The sequence below is a fragment of the Corythoichthys intestinalis genome, chromosome 9, assembly GCF_030265065.1.
Source record: "Corythoichthys intestinalis isolate RoL2023-P3 chromosome 9, ASM3026506v1, whole genome shotgun sequence".
In the NCBI taxonomy this organism is placed as follows: Eukaryota; Metazoa; Chordata; class Actinopteri; order Syngnathiformes; family Syngnathidae; genus Corythoichthys; species Corythoichthys intestinalis.
Window position 1 is genome coordinate 22,661,608 of NC_080403.1, and position 14,704 is coordinate 22,676,311.

General features: G+C 39.4%; 1 protein-coding gene across 2 annotated transcripts in view; it reads right to left on the reverse strand.

Annotated features, from left to right (window-relative positions):
* The window catches only part of LOC130922446 (zinc finger E-box-binding homeobox 2-like), a 66,030-nt gene that overhangs the window by 4,026 nt on the left and 47,300 nt on the right, over positions 1–14,704 (reverse strand). For both annotated transcript variants that reach the window (XM_057847265.1, XM_057847266.1), the window contains exons 2-5: positions 8,695–9,006; positions 489–716; positions 205–398; positions 8–119 (exon numbers count right to left, since the gene is read on the reverse strand). In XM_057847265.1, the coding sequence (XP_057703248.1) occupies positions 8–119; positions 205–398; positions 489–716; positions 8,695–9,006 (846 nt within the window). The remainder of the gene's footprint in view (positions 1–7; positions 120–204; positions 399–488; positions 717–8,694; positions 9,007–14,704) is intronic.

A 14,704-nucleotide genomic window follows, 5' to 3' on the forward strand; every position in this document is an offset into this window, starting at 1 on the left:
GTCTCACCACTGTGGATGCGGAGGTGCTCTTTGAGGTGATGTTTGTACTTGAAGGCCTTTCCACACTGCAGACATTTGAACTTCCTGGTCTCTATGGCCTGATTCAAGGCAATGGCACTCTAGAAGTTTGGAGGCCAAGCGCTATGAAAGGTTGTCATCTTAATTTGCTTAATTTGGTTTTAGCTACGTTTGCGGTACACTCACCTTGTCCTGCACTTGATGGTGTAGTGCCAAGTGTTGTTCCAATTGCGCCCTATGGGGGGCAGTGTACCCACAGAATGGGCACGCCATGTGGGCCCGGTTCCGCTCCTGGCAGTATTTGATGTGGTCCCTCAGTGAGGCTCCATGTTGGTAAGTTCTTTGGCAAAAGGGACAGGCCTGCAGCCGCCTCCTTGCGTCTAGGGTACCAAGAAAACGGAATATACAGTATGTAAAATTTTCTAATCAAATGTGAAAAAATGCTGGATGTTTTTTTCTAATTTGCTGACCTGCTCCCTCAAGCGATAGGTGCTGAACTCCCGGGGACCACATGGCAGGCGGCAGCTCCTCATGCGTCCCCCCACTGTCGCCCTGCATACGGTTCCCGGTGGTCGTGCCGTTGCGGCCGAAGTGGTTCAACAGGCTTGCGGAGGTCGAGGCCTTTCTTATCTTGGCTAGGAACTCATAATGGGCCAGGTAATCTAAGTCAACATTCTGAGCTGAGTCTGAGCTCCTACCTACAGGGGTATGTAGAAAAGCCTGCTTATTAATGCATGTAATATAACCTAGGAATCAGGGTTTGAAGAAAAAAAAAAAGTTTTTAACTCTTTATAGGGCACTTATTGGATGCCAATCCATTTTGACTGGGAAAGTTGACAGCGAGCATTATAGTTCTGTCATTTCACAGACCTCTCAGTTTAGACGGATCTATTGTCAATGGCAGGATATGAGTTAATACTTAACAGGGCAAGTGACTATTTTTGGTATTTTGGAGGGGAAAAAAACCCTCATAAAGAAATGTGACATTCACATATGTGCACGTCACATTTTGGGTCATGTAAGCAACAATATTAACATTTAGCATACAAGTGTGACCTACATGACCCAAAATATGATGTCCGCATAAAATGTTTACATATACTGTATACATATACAACAACAGCTGTATACATGTACTGTATACAGTGGTATGAAAAAGTATGTAGCCCATTGGGAATTTCTCACATTTCCGCATAAAATCACTATCAAATGTGATCACATCTTTGTCAAAATCACACAAATGAAAATGCAGTGTGTGTTTTAACTAAAACCACCCAAACCTTTATAGGTTTTGATAATTTATTTAGGATAGCATTCAAACAATGACAGAAGGAGGTAAAGTAAGTAAGTGAAGCCTCAGCCTAAGGAGACTTAAACAGCAATTGAGACCAATTTTTAACAAACATTTTAAGACAGGTGTGTGCCCCCCAATCACTGCCCACTATAAAACAAACACCTGATAAGAAATGTCTTGATGAGAAGCATTGTCTGATGTGCATCATGGCTCGGTCAAAAGAGCTGTCTGAAGTCCTGCAATCAAGAATTGTTGTCTTGTATAAAGCTGGGAAAGGAAATAAAACCATCTCTAAAAGTCTGGATGTTCATCAATTGACAGTCAGAGAATGGTCTCTACAAATGGAGAGAGTTTGGCATGGTCGCTTTTCTCCCAAGGAGTGGCCGTCCACAAAAGATGACGCCAAGAGTTCAGCGCAGAATACTCAGAGACATTAAAAAGAACCCTAGAGTGTCTGCTAAAGACTTACAGAAATCAATATCCAATATCTCTGTGCACGCATCAACTATATGTAAAACTATGGCCAAGAATGGTGTTGACGGTAGGACTCCACAAAGTCACTGCTGTCTAAAAAAAGCAGTGTCGCTCGTTTAATGTTCGCAAAAAGACACTTGGACACTCCACAGAAGTTTTGGCAAAATATTTTGTGGACTGATGAAGCCAACGTTAAATTGTTTGGGAATAACACACGACATCATGTGTGGAGGAAAAATGGAACAGCTCACAAACATCAACAACTCATCCCCCCTGTGAAGCATGGTGGAGGGAGCATCATGATTTGGGTCTGTTTTGCTGCCTCGGGGCCTGGACAACTTGCAATCATCAATTGGAGAACAAATTCAAAAGTTTATCAGGATGTTTTGCAGGAAAACCTGAGGACGTCTGTCAGACAGTTGAAGCTAAAAAGAGGATGGATGCTGCAACATGACAATAACCCAAAACACAGAAGTAAATCAACTTCAGAATGGTTTCAGAAGAACAAAATACACGTTCTGGAGTGGCCAAGTAAAATTCCAATCTTGAACCCTTTTGAGATGCTGTGGCATGACCTAAAGACAGTGATTCATGCCAGACATCCCTGAAATCTTACTGAACTACAGCAGTTTTGTAGAGAAGAATGGGCCAAGATTAGTCCTGATCGATGTGCCAGACTGATCTGCAGCAACAGGAAGCATCTGGTTGACGTTATCGCTGCCAAGGGGGGGGGGGGGTCACAAAATATTAAATGTGATGGTTCACTTACTTATCCCCCCCCCCCCCCCCCCCATCTGTCATTGTTTGCATACTATCCTCATTAAAATATGAAAACCTATAAATGTTTGGGTTGTTTTAGTTAAAGCAGACACTGTATTTTCATCTGTGTGATTTTGACACAGATCAGATCACATTTGATGGGGATCTTATGCATAAATGTGAGAAATTCCAAAAGGTTCACATACTTTTTCATACTACTGTATATATGAATAAATGAATAAGAATAGTTTTGTTGTGTTCATTTTGTCTACACTTATATGTTAGTCAAATTTTTCTTTTATCTCAGACAATAGTTATAGGTGGTTTAAATACCTGACATGTTTCGGCGAATACTTCCTCCATCATCAGAGTCTCTTTCAGGGAAAGTGGTCAACAGTGGACAGTTGTTCAAGTTGACACTTAAGACCTTTAATGCTATATAGAGCAGATGACTTTTTTTGACATTTGAAATGATGAAATTTAAATAAATTTTATATACCATATATATATATATATATATGATATACATATAATAAAATTAGAATAAAAAATACTCTTTATAGGGCATATTAGCAATTATTATTTTATCATTTTAAAAAATATTAATCATTTTATTTTTTTTATTTTTTTCATAATATAAATACAATTATAAATTGATAACATGTTCATCAAAACAGCAGCATTTAAATTAAAATAAAAACCGAAATACACACTGGTTAAAGCCCCAAGTAACATTCAAACAAACAAGTTTTTTGTTGTTGTTGTTGTTGCCCATAATATTAAACTCATTGTGTGCCATTGATGATGGCAGATGTTCAATTCATTTAAATCGGGAAGACTGAATGCTCATGTTTCAGTGACATTGACAGCACTAGTTGTCCAATCCATTTTGATAGATTGGACATCTGGCACCGTCAATGGCAGCCAATGATTTGAATGAGTGCCCTGTAAGGGATGGGGGAGGGACAATTCATGGATGAAAGGGTTAAAAAAAAAACTAATACATTTAAAATGGATGAATACAGAACTTGTTATCATCCAAAATAACACTCTAAAGTAGATTTTTTGTGTGTGTGTGGGGGTGTTAAATATCAGTATTTAACTCAACATCCAACTTGACTGGCTGAGAGCTCAATGAGTGCCCCATATAGGGTTAACATGACAAGCTCTACATTTGTGCATGTAAAATTACACTTTTACATCAACTTATTCTCAAAGTTAAATTGCATTGTGACCCAAATTGTCTTTCATAGAAATGTACTATGTATTATTATGCCATACAGTACGGCATCAAAAGCTTGACAAAAGGCGGTGTCACACTCTTTCCACGCGTCAAAGAGGTGACGTTGTGGCTGCAACGCAAGGCCTTTCCCTTTTCAAATCCGACTAGATGAAAGGCTCACGCAGCCCGCCGATTTAACGGGCACTTAGCCCGGCCGCTCGTGTGATTTTGGCCTTGCCCCCGCAAAAAGGCACGGCGGAGTTTTTACAGCGCCCGACCGCACGGGCTCGGTCCCCACGCCACATAAAAAAACATTTCCAAATTTGCCAACATCTGTAAACATTTGAAAAATCCTCCTCTAAGTGGGCTGCGAGCAAAGACGACTGGCTGGAGGTTGGAGATAGGAGGCGCCGTCGGCCCTCCGTGGACATGTGGCTTTCTCCTCTCGGGATGCGCGTCACCGCTCCCAAGGACACTTAATGGATATGTTCATACAAACAAAGCGAGATATCTGGCAAGGTTTGCAAGTGTTGAGCACACGCCTCACAGTCAAGAGGTCGCGGATTCCAAAAGCAATGTGAATACACGGTTTTCTGTAAGACCCGAGCTTACCTTTTACTCTGAATGAGGACAAGATATGCAAATAGGATGGATGGAAGATTTCTGATCCAATGTGGAGAGTCAGACATTGTTTTGTACGCTTTCCTGACTTGACAGCGATATCAATCAGAAGTTATCTTACAATTTCCAAAATAATAATAAGAAAAAATGCCTTCATATGGAGCCAGCTTTTGTTTGTTCTACGTTTGTTTTTTTCTATTATTTAGTAGGATTTGTAAGCAAAATAATGAACTTATACAGTGATCCCTTGGTACTTTGAACATCAAACTTCGCATTCTCAGTCCATCGTGGATTTTTTTTCAATTTAAAAAAAATTACAGATGAGCTGTCCCGAGCCGATCATGTAGTCTCACTCTCCCTCGCTCCCTCTCCCTGCTCTTTGTTCGTCAAGCAGTGCACTGGAATTGCTTATTAAAGTTAACAATGATTGACAGACGGTTAAGGTTTCATCTTGCCAGAGACTCGAACTTCAAAGCGCCACATGCATCAATCGTTTAACTTGTTAAACAGGTGCTGTGGCAACTCATTGCGTCAGCAGCTTGAGCAGATTTGAGTGGAATCACTCAATGAAGCATTTAATAAAGACAACCATTTTTCAAACAACTTGTTTAAAAATAATTCCGTGGGACAGTAACATGTGTGAAACATTTTTTACATTAGAAGTGCTTAAAAAACATTTATTAAAAAAAAAAAAAAAATATATATATATATATATATATATAATATGTTATGTCTTATTAGCATGTCTTATATGTATCTATTTCAAATGCTAAATCTGAATAAATACATTGAACTCAAATGGGGGGGGGGGAATATGCGAAACTTCGCGGTTTTTCACCTATCGCGGTGGGTTCTGGTCCCTATTAACCCCGAAAAACGAGGGGTCACTGTATATGGAAAACTTACAAGTGGACGGGCTAAATTTGCTTCTTTTTGTTGGAATGAGAGACTTTAAGATGGAAAAAGATGGGTCAAATAAAAATGTCATTAAAAAAAAAAACATCACTTCTAGATGATGTGATACAAAACACTTTAAAACAATTAAGTTGTAATATTACTGTGTAAAAGTTCTCATTTTATTTGTATAAAGTTGTAATTAGGGCTGTCAAAATTATCGCGTTAAAGGGCGTTAATTAATTTTTTAAATTAATCACGTTAAAATATTTGACGCAATTAACGCAGATGCCCCGCTCAGACAGATTTAAATGACGGTACAGTGAAACGCTCACTTGTTAATTGTGTTTTATGGAGTTTTGCCGCCCTCTGCTGGCACTTGGGTGCGACTGATTTTATAGGCTTCAGCACCCATGAGCATTGTGTAAGTAATTATTGACATCAACAATGGCGGGCTACTAGTTTATTTTTTGATTGAAAATTTTACAAATTTTATTAAAACGAAGACATTAAGAGGGGTTTTAATATAACATTTCTATTACTTGTATTAACATTTTTCTTTTAAGAGCTACAAGTCTTTCTATCCATGGATTGCTTTAACAGAATGTTAATAATGTTAATGCCATCTTGTTGATTTATTGTTATAATAAACAAATACAGTCCGTATGTTGAACGTATATATCCATCTTGTGTCCTATCTTTCCATTCCAACAATAATTTAAAGAAAAATATGGCATATTTTGTAGATGGTTTGAATTGCGATTAATTACGATTAATGAATTTTTAAGCTGTAATTAACTCAATTAAAAATTTTAATCGTTTGACAGCCCTAGTTGTAATATATTGTGAAAACCTGTTAGTTTGATTTTGCTTTTAATCTGTGTTTTTGTCCACTTTGATTTGTATCTCTTGTGAACAATGTTCTAAAGTGTCTTGACAGGCGCTTCAAAATAAAATGTACATTCACAAAAAATTACGAGAAAGATCTAGAGAATAAATAATGAAAATAATAACCAAGTTTAAAAAAATATTTGACAAGAACAGTTTTAATAATATAAGTTATATATTTTCAACGGTTGATGACTTTAATCTTATATAGTCTAAATATAATTAATTAGTAATTAATTAAGATTGACGCAAACCTAAACATTTTTTTATTTATAACTTATTCTTTATTTTTATTTTTTTTAATTTGATGGTTTTTGGATCAACTTTCTGGTTCAGACAGTCGAATGGGTGTAGCTAGCAAATGGCAAATTTATTTTTGGGTCTTGATGTGGCAGTTAATAGTGCTGAATTCTGCCAAGCAACAACATCCCACAATTCTTTAAAGTGTTAGTCAAGTTTTTGGTTTTTTTTACACATTATTTTGTATAAGGTACTGTATTGGATGCCATTTGTTTTCATAATGAATTGGATCAATGACAGTTTGAGTTGAAAGTGCCTGTAATGTCATTTTTCAAGCTATTTAGTTGGTCCTCTTTTAAGCTATTTAGTTGGTCCTCTTACCTTGGGCTTCTGCATAAGTTGCATTCTCCTTAATATGCAGCTGACTAAATCCAATTTGAATATCTAAATTTCAACACTTTGCTCTGATTGTCCATCGGTGGAGTGGGTTGTTGGTGGGAAGAACGTGGGCGTAGGCAATGCATGCGGTGACTGACTCATTGGGCTACAATCACTCTTCAATGACGACAAGCTTCACTATTTCACCAATTGACAAGAATAGAATTTTCACTCACAATCACACTCCCGCATCAGCGTGTTCATGCAGAGAGGTATATTTGAGTCAAGAGGTAAACTTTTGCTATGACTTCTTGTTTCAAAAATATTCCTTATTTCTACTTTGATAAAAAATAGTGGCAGTAATATTGTACAAGTCTGAAGGCGACGCACAGGAGATGGGCAAGTTGAGTAAAATGCCTCTCGTCCAAACAACGGTGTAGGGGGTGCATGAGAAAAAAGTGAACAGGAACTTGGTTGTGCGACAAAAATATTGTACTAAGAAGCCGCAGCAAATGCACATGTACATACGTATTCAAACAATTATTTACTGAATTTATATACTGTATGCTTAATGTGACCTACAGTATTTTAGAACCAGGAAGTGGCACCCTCCAGGTCGTTTTTATCAGTGCTGAGCGTTCCTAATATTTGTGGGCATGGAGAAAGAATAAAAAAGGGCAGGTACTTTCATAAAACATTTCAATATATTAGACAATTATTTTAGAGTCGCTTTAAAGGGAATCTCAGACTTAAAAAATTGTAGGCTCTAATAACCCACAATTGTTCTCTTTTACTAAAATATGTTATTAGAAACACATAAAATATTGCCATTGATTTAAAAATCTATAATATTTCGTACATGTTTTGACCTATTGAGGTCGCTATATTTTAAGCGCGCAATGGACGCTCGGGGTGATGACGTAGTTTGTCACTGTCACTAGACGAACACTACCGGCTTACTCCAATTCCTTCTACGCAACAAGATGTCCAACACATGCGCTCATCGGTTAAAAGCGGCGTGTACTATTTGTGTTTTTATTGAGTCTTTTATTACCCTTTCATTGCCACAAAATACTTTTTGCATGCGTTTCCCTCTCATACTTTTTAGCATTGTGTTTTCTTATTGTAGCTTTAAAGCAGATTGTTGACCAAATTAGTCACATAGCATATTTAAACCACCCTTATTTGATATTACTACATTTAAGTATTTTCTTAAGACATCCTTAGTATGTTCTGTCTGTATGCATCTAAACAAAACAAGCTGAAAGTGCATGGTAGTACTTTGCGTGTACGCTTTTCCCCTGTACTCTCTTCTCATCCTGTCTTTCCTGTTCATTTTGCTTTTTCTGCTCGTTCTGTGGAATATCGGCAGTGCTGTCATGCCCATTAATGGGTTCAAATTGTGAAAGGGTTGAACAGATGACATTTTTATGTCGCTAGAGTCATACCCTGGAAGCCCGGCAGCATAACCATGTGACATCAACACCCTCCGACATGAACATCAATGGCGACCTACTAGTTAAACTAATTTTACAAGTTGTATAAATACAAAAATTTCAAGAGGGATTTCAATATCAAATTATTTTAACTCAAAATCATGTTTATCTTTTAAGAACTACAAGTCTTTCTATCTGTGGATCCCTTTAAGGTACTTTATCTATTCATCCATCTGTAAAATATTTGAAAATGCAGTTTTTTCCTTTAATTAATTTAAATTGTTTTTTTTTTTTTGTGATTCACAATATTATGTTTGGTGGAGAGAAAAGAATTTTAAAAGCACATGTAGTTCACCACCATTTAATTTGGTTTGTGAGTGTCTGCGACACTATTTACATGCACAGTACAAATCCGCCCACTTGTCTGGATGGTGGCCCAGATAAAATCATGTGATTTATTGTCAACTTACAGTGCATCCTCAGTGATCCCTGTTCCCCCTCCCTGATGGTGGCAAAGGCGGCGCCGCTGCCGGCGTCATCTGTGGCCTCGGATTCCGGCTCCACCTGGGCCCAGAATTTCCTGCTGCCATCGCCGCCACCGCTCCCCGGACTGAGGCTATGGGGCTGCCCGGACAGGGTGGGGCTGCCGGGTTCCTCCGTGCCCTCGCTGGGTGTCCGGCTGGTTTTGTCCGGGCTCTCCTGATAGCCCTGGGGCTCCAGGCTCCAGAGGCTGACCTCATCTTCACCCTCGGACCCCAATGAACCCACTTGCTCTGCGTCCACTGTGAGAAAGAGACATGAGAAGTCATTATAGATGGCCAACATGAACAAAAAACATACTCAATCGTCATTAACAAAAAGTGATACAACAATCTAAGACTCAAAATTTGAAGTAGCTTTTATTAAGCAGTAAAAATTCATTATTCACGAAGAAAAAAAATATTTGTATTTTAAATACCAATTTTTTGGGTAAATTGTGCTCATATAAATTGTGAGTGTAAAATGTAATAAATCGTAAATGGTGTTGGTTGGCATTTAGCACCTTATGTAATCAATCTTAATATGATGCGGCACACAGCATAAGAGAGAACTGAAACCAAATGAGGGGAAAACACACACACACAGAACATTAGTATATTCTGAATTGGGTAACATTTCTTCAATACCTAAAAAATAGAATCATTTGTTTTCAATTTTGTATTTCTGTGTTGTTGGATTATTTTATTTATTTATTTGTTTGTTTGTTTTTTTAAATGTGCTCTAGAAGTCCTAACATGCGTATGCACTTTTGGCCCACAAGACGATAACAAATGTTTTCAAATAATAACAACAATGTACAGTTTATTCCCACACCATTTTGGAATGCAATGAATTTACACGACAAAGCATTGAAGCGTTCACAGACTGACCACATTTTTAACCACATAGAATGCATTTAATTGAAATGGAATAACGATTACTGAACATTTGTCAAGCATTTCACTATGCTTTAATACAATATTCACATTTTGTCAAATAGAGCACAACTGTCCTTATAGAAAAAAAGACTGTCAGCAAAAATGCACCTAAACTGATGACTGAAGTAAATTCTTCAAAAGCGAGTGATCTGAAATGTAACCATAAGAAGGCAAGATTAAATAGTGCTGTAAAGTAAAACTATCATTTCAACTTGAATGGCATCCTCGTATGCTCGGAGCGCAGCAGACAGGCAGAGACGCAGTACATTTTCCCATGGTGAAGACAATAAATGACAATTACAAACACATGCCTGGGATTTTAACAGTTGGCTCTTGTTTCTGAGGCCTCCATGTCGCTGATTTGATTGGCAATATCCAATCACAAGCGAGTAATCGCTGCTAAACTCGACTGAAATACACTCCGGGATGACGCTAAGCTACTGTCTGAAGTGGGGAGTCAACTGGAGTTACATTTCTTGCAACTTTTATATAAACATTCCTACTTGGAACAGAAATTTAGTTATCATAGAAAAATGCCTACCAACAAGTGGTTACCCAATAATATGAGCAATGCTGTTTTGGTGCTCCCGCTAGCCAAACGTCCTCTTTTGCCGGACATGTCCACTTTTCACATTCTGTCCATGGCGTCCAGCCGGGTTTTAAAAATTCATGAAAATGTACAGTTTTCATGATTTTTTACAGGACCAATTAGCGTGTGTTGAAATTGACTGACACTTTCCCAGAATACTACGGTACTGTGCTGCCTGTGATGTGTTTCCAGAGAGCCTGCCCAGTTGTGTTTTTTTTTTTTTTTAAACGATCAATACGTATATACAGTAATCAAATGCTCATGTACCCAAAGAGTAATTAAGTCGAAAATACCTTTCTTCTACTTTGGATACAAATTTGCAAAAGCGTGCGCAGTCCCAGACTGGCTATATCATGGCGTTAACGGTCAATTCTCATTCACAAACAAACCTTCGTCACGACAGGAGCTCACAGGCTACAGGTACATTTGCTAAACTAACTTTTTAGCAACTGTTGACTTCTGTCAGAGCTTTGTACTGGCGTGATCTATAAAATCCCATTTCGTGTCACATCGTTGCGCTGCCGATGATTGTAAACTTTTATAGCAATGTTTGATTTTGCCTTGGCTACCGGTGCTCGCTAATAGGGTAGCTATCAGTGAGCTAAGCCGCGCTAGGCATTGTGGGAAATGTAGTTTCTCAGTTTATTTCGGTTGTTGTTGCGTGCAATTAGGACATTGAATGAGAATAACAATTGAGTGGGAATGACAATTTGACAGTAATTTTTAAACATGTTTAGTTGGCACATAGCCTACTATAGTATGTGTGTGTGTATTGACTCGACTACATTTCCATGGGTCTACATTTTATATATACAGTGACCTCCATAATTATTGGCACCCCTGAAAAAGATGTATTTTTTAGCTTCTAATATTTTTTTTATTCAAATAATATGGAACCTTAATGGGGAAAAAAAGAGAAAAATCCAACCTCCAATACAAGCGCATTCATTCATTTTCATTCATTTTCCATGCCGCTTATTCCTCACTAGGGTCGCGGAGGTGCTGGAGCCTATCCCAGCTAACTACGGGCAGTAGGCAGGGGACACCCTGAACTGGTTGCCAGCCAATCGCAGGGCACAAGGAGACATACAACCATTCGCACGCACACTCATACCTATGGACAAATTAGATTGTTCAATCAGCCTACCATGCATGTTTTTTGGGATGTGGGAGGAAACCGGAGTTCCCGCAGGAAACCCACGCAGGCACGGGGAGAACATGCAAACTCCACACAGGAAGGCCGAAGCCCGGGATTGAACCCTTGATCTCGGAACTGTGAGGCAGACGTGCTAAGACCCCGCCAGACTCACACAAAAATACACACGGTCCCAGGCTTCAACTGGGACTGTGTGCTTTGGTCAGATGAGACCAAGATTGAGCTTTTTGGCAACAAACACACTAAGTGGGTCTGGCGTGCCACGAAAGATGCGCATGCTGAAAAGCACCTCATACCCACTGTGAAGTATGGGGGTGGGTCAGTGATGCTGTGGTGCTGTTTCGCTTCCAAAGGCCCTGGGAACCTTGTTAGGGTGCATGGCATCATGAATGTTATGAAATACCAGGACATTTTAAATCAAAATCTGTTGCCCTCTGCCTAAAAGCTGAAGATGGGTCATCACTGGGTCTTTCAGCAAGACAATGACACTAAACATATGGCCAAATCTACACAGAAATGGTTCACCAGACACAAAATCAAGCTCCTCCCATGGCCATCTCAGTGCCCAGACCTTGTTTTGTTGGCAAATGGGTTTTTTACAAACTATTAACACCAGGGGTGTTAATAATTGTGACACACATTATTTGATGTCAAATAATTTATGTGGGATTTTTTCCCCACTGAATGAATGCACTTGTATTGAAGGTTGGATTTTTCTCTTTTTTTCCATTAAGGTCCCATATTATTTGAATTAAAAAAATATATTAGAAGCTAAAAAACACATCTTTTTCAGAGGTGCCAATAATTATGGAGGGCACTCTACATACAGTGTATCACAAAAGTGAGTACACCCCTCGCATTTCTGCAGATATTTAAGTATATCTTTTCATGGGACAACACTGACAAAATGACACTTTGACACAATAAAAAGAAGTCTGTGTGCAGCTTATACTCGTATTATAGAGTTAATTTATTTTTTTCTCAAAATAACGCCATGAATATCTAAGCCCCCTGGCAACAAAAGTGAGTACACCCCTTAGTGAAAGTTGTCAGTATTAACATATAACATGTCAACTGCAATACTTTGTGTCGCCACCACTATTATCCAGAACTGCCTTTACTCTCCTGGGTATGGACTTGACCAGAGCTTCACAGGTTGCCACTGGAATGCTCTTCCACTCCTCCATGACGACGTGGCGGAGCTGCCGGATATTTGAGACTTTGCGCACCGCCACCTTCCGCTTGAGGATCCCCCAAAGATGTTCTATTGGGTTCAAGTCTGGAGACATGTGTGGCCAGTCCATCATCTTTACTCACAGCCTCTTCAGTAAAGCAGTGGTCAACTTGGAGGTGTGTTTGGGGTCATTGCCATGCTGGAACACTGCAGGGGGATCATGCTCCGCTGCAGTATTTCACAGTACATGTTGGAGTTCATGTTTCCCTCAATGGAATGTAACTCTCCAACAACTGCAGCACTCATGCAGCCCCAGACCATGACATTCCCACAACCATGCTTGACTGTAGGCATGACACACTTATATTTGTACTTCTCACCTGGTCACCGCCACACATGCTTGAGACCATTGGAACTAAACAAAGTAATCTTTGTCTCATCAGACCATAGGACATGGTTCCAGTAATCCTTGTGTTTTGTTGACATGTCTTCAGCAAACTGTTTGCGGGCTTTCTTGTGTACCGTCTTCAGAAGAGGCTTCCTCCTTGGGTGACAATTTGATGTAGAGTGCGGTGTATGGTCTGAGCACTAACAGGCTGACCCCCACCTCTTCAATCTCTGCACCAATGCTGACAGAAGTCCTGTGACGATCTTTCAAAGAAAGCATTTGGATGTGATGCTCAGCACACGCGCTGAGCTTCTTTGGACGACCAACCCGAGGCTTGTTCTGAGTGGACCCTGCTCTTTTAAAACGCTGAATGCTCTAAGCCACTGTGCAGCAGTTCAGTTTCAGGGTGTTGGCAATCATCTTGTAGCCTTGGCCATCTTCATGTAGCGCAACAATACATCTTTTAAGATCCTCAGAGAGTTCTTTGCCATGTGGTGTCATGTTGGAACTTTCAGTGACCAAAATGAAAGAGTGTGAGAGCTGCACTACAAATTTGAACACACCTGCTCCCTATGCACATCTGGACCTAGTAACACTAACGAGTCACATGATATTTTGGAGGGAAAATGACAAGCAGTACTCAATTTGGACATTTAGGGATGTAGTTTCTAAGGTGTGTACTCACTTTCGTTGCCAGGGGTTTGGATATTAATAGCCTTATTTTGAGGGGAAAATAAATTAACTCTATTATATAAGCTGCACACAGACTACTTTTCATTGTGTCAAAGTGTCATTTTGTCAGTGTTATTCCATGAAAAGATACTTAAATATCTGCAGAAATGCCAGGGGTGTACTCACTTTTGTTATACACCAAATATATATAATATATACTGTATGTATGTATGTATATATATATATATATCTATCTATCTATCTATCTATCTATCTATCTATCTATATATATATATATATATATATATATATATACAGTAAGGGTGTAACGGTATGTGTATTTGTATTGAACCGTTTCGGTACTTGGTGCTCGGTTCGTAACGCTCAGGCGTACTGAACGAGTTTCTGACGTAATGTAACCCTTACTTCTTTTCGAGGCTGTGAGTCAATCGGGTTACAGTTTCTTTGTGTAGATTATATTTACTCCGTCTTCTCTACTATAATGAGGATGAACACGGTAGGACAGTATATAACCCAGAAACGTCAACGTCGTGACAACGTGGCCGCCGCGAGAACGCAGTGAAACGCGGGCGTTAACGTCAATCAGCCAATGCACACCAGTCGCAGTGCGGCCGCGTGTTAGACGCGTCCCAGAAGCGGCTCAACGCGACGCACGGGAAAAGAACGCCAGAGTTTATTATTTGACGCGAGACACGACCCTCCTGTGTCAATACTACTAGCTAGGCTCTGGCAGACCGGAAGTCACTCGTGTAAAAATACTGTGGATCCGGTCGATTTTCAAACTAATATGCAATCGTAACCTACTTTTTGACTCCATCAGATCTCTTGAGTGGTAGATTGGGGCACAGTTGACTTGTCTTTGTTGATTTACTGCTGTCTTCTCTGCTATAATAATAACCAACACGGCCCGGTGTTCAATACAAAACCCTCCTACCACAACAAAACAAGTAGGAACTAATATTCATATAGGAACTGAACTTTTACACAGGGGTGCACATAAGTGATCCGCATGCATGCATGCGT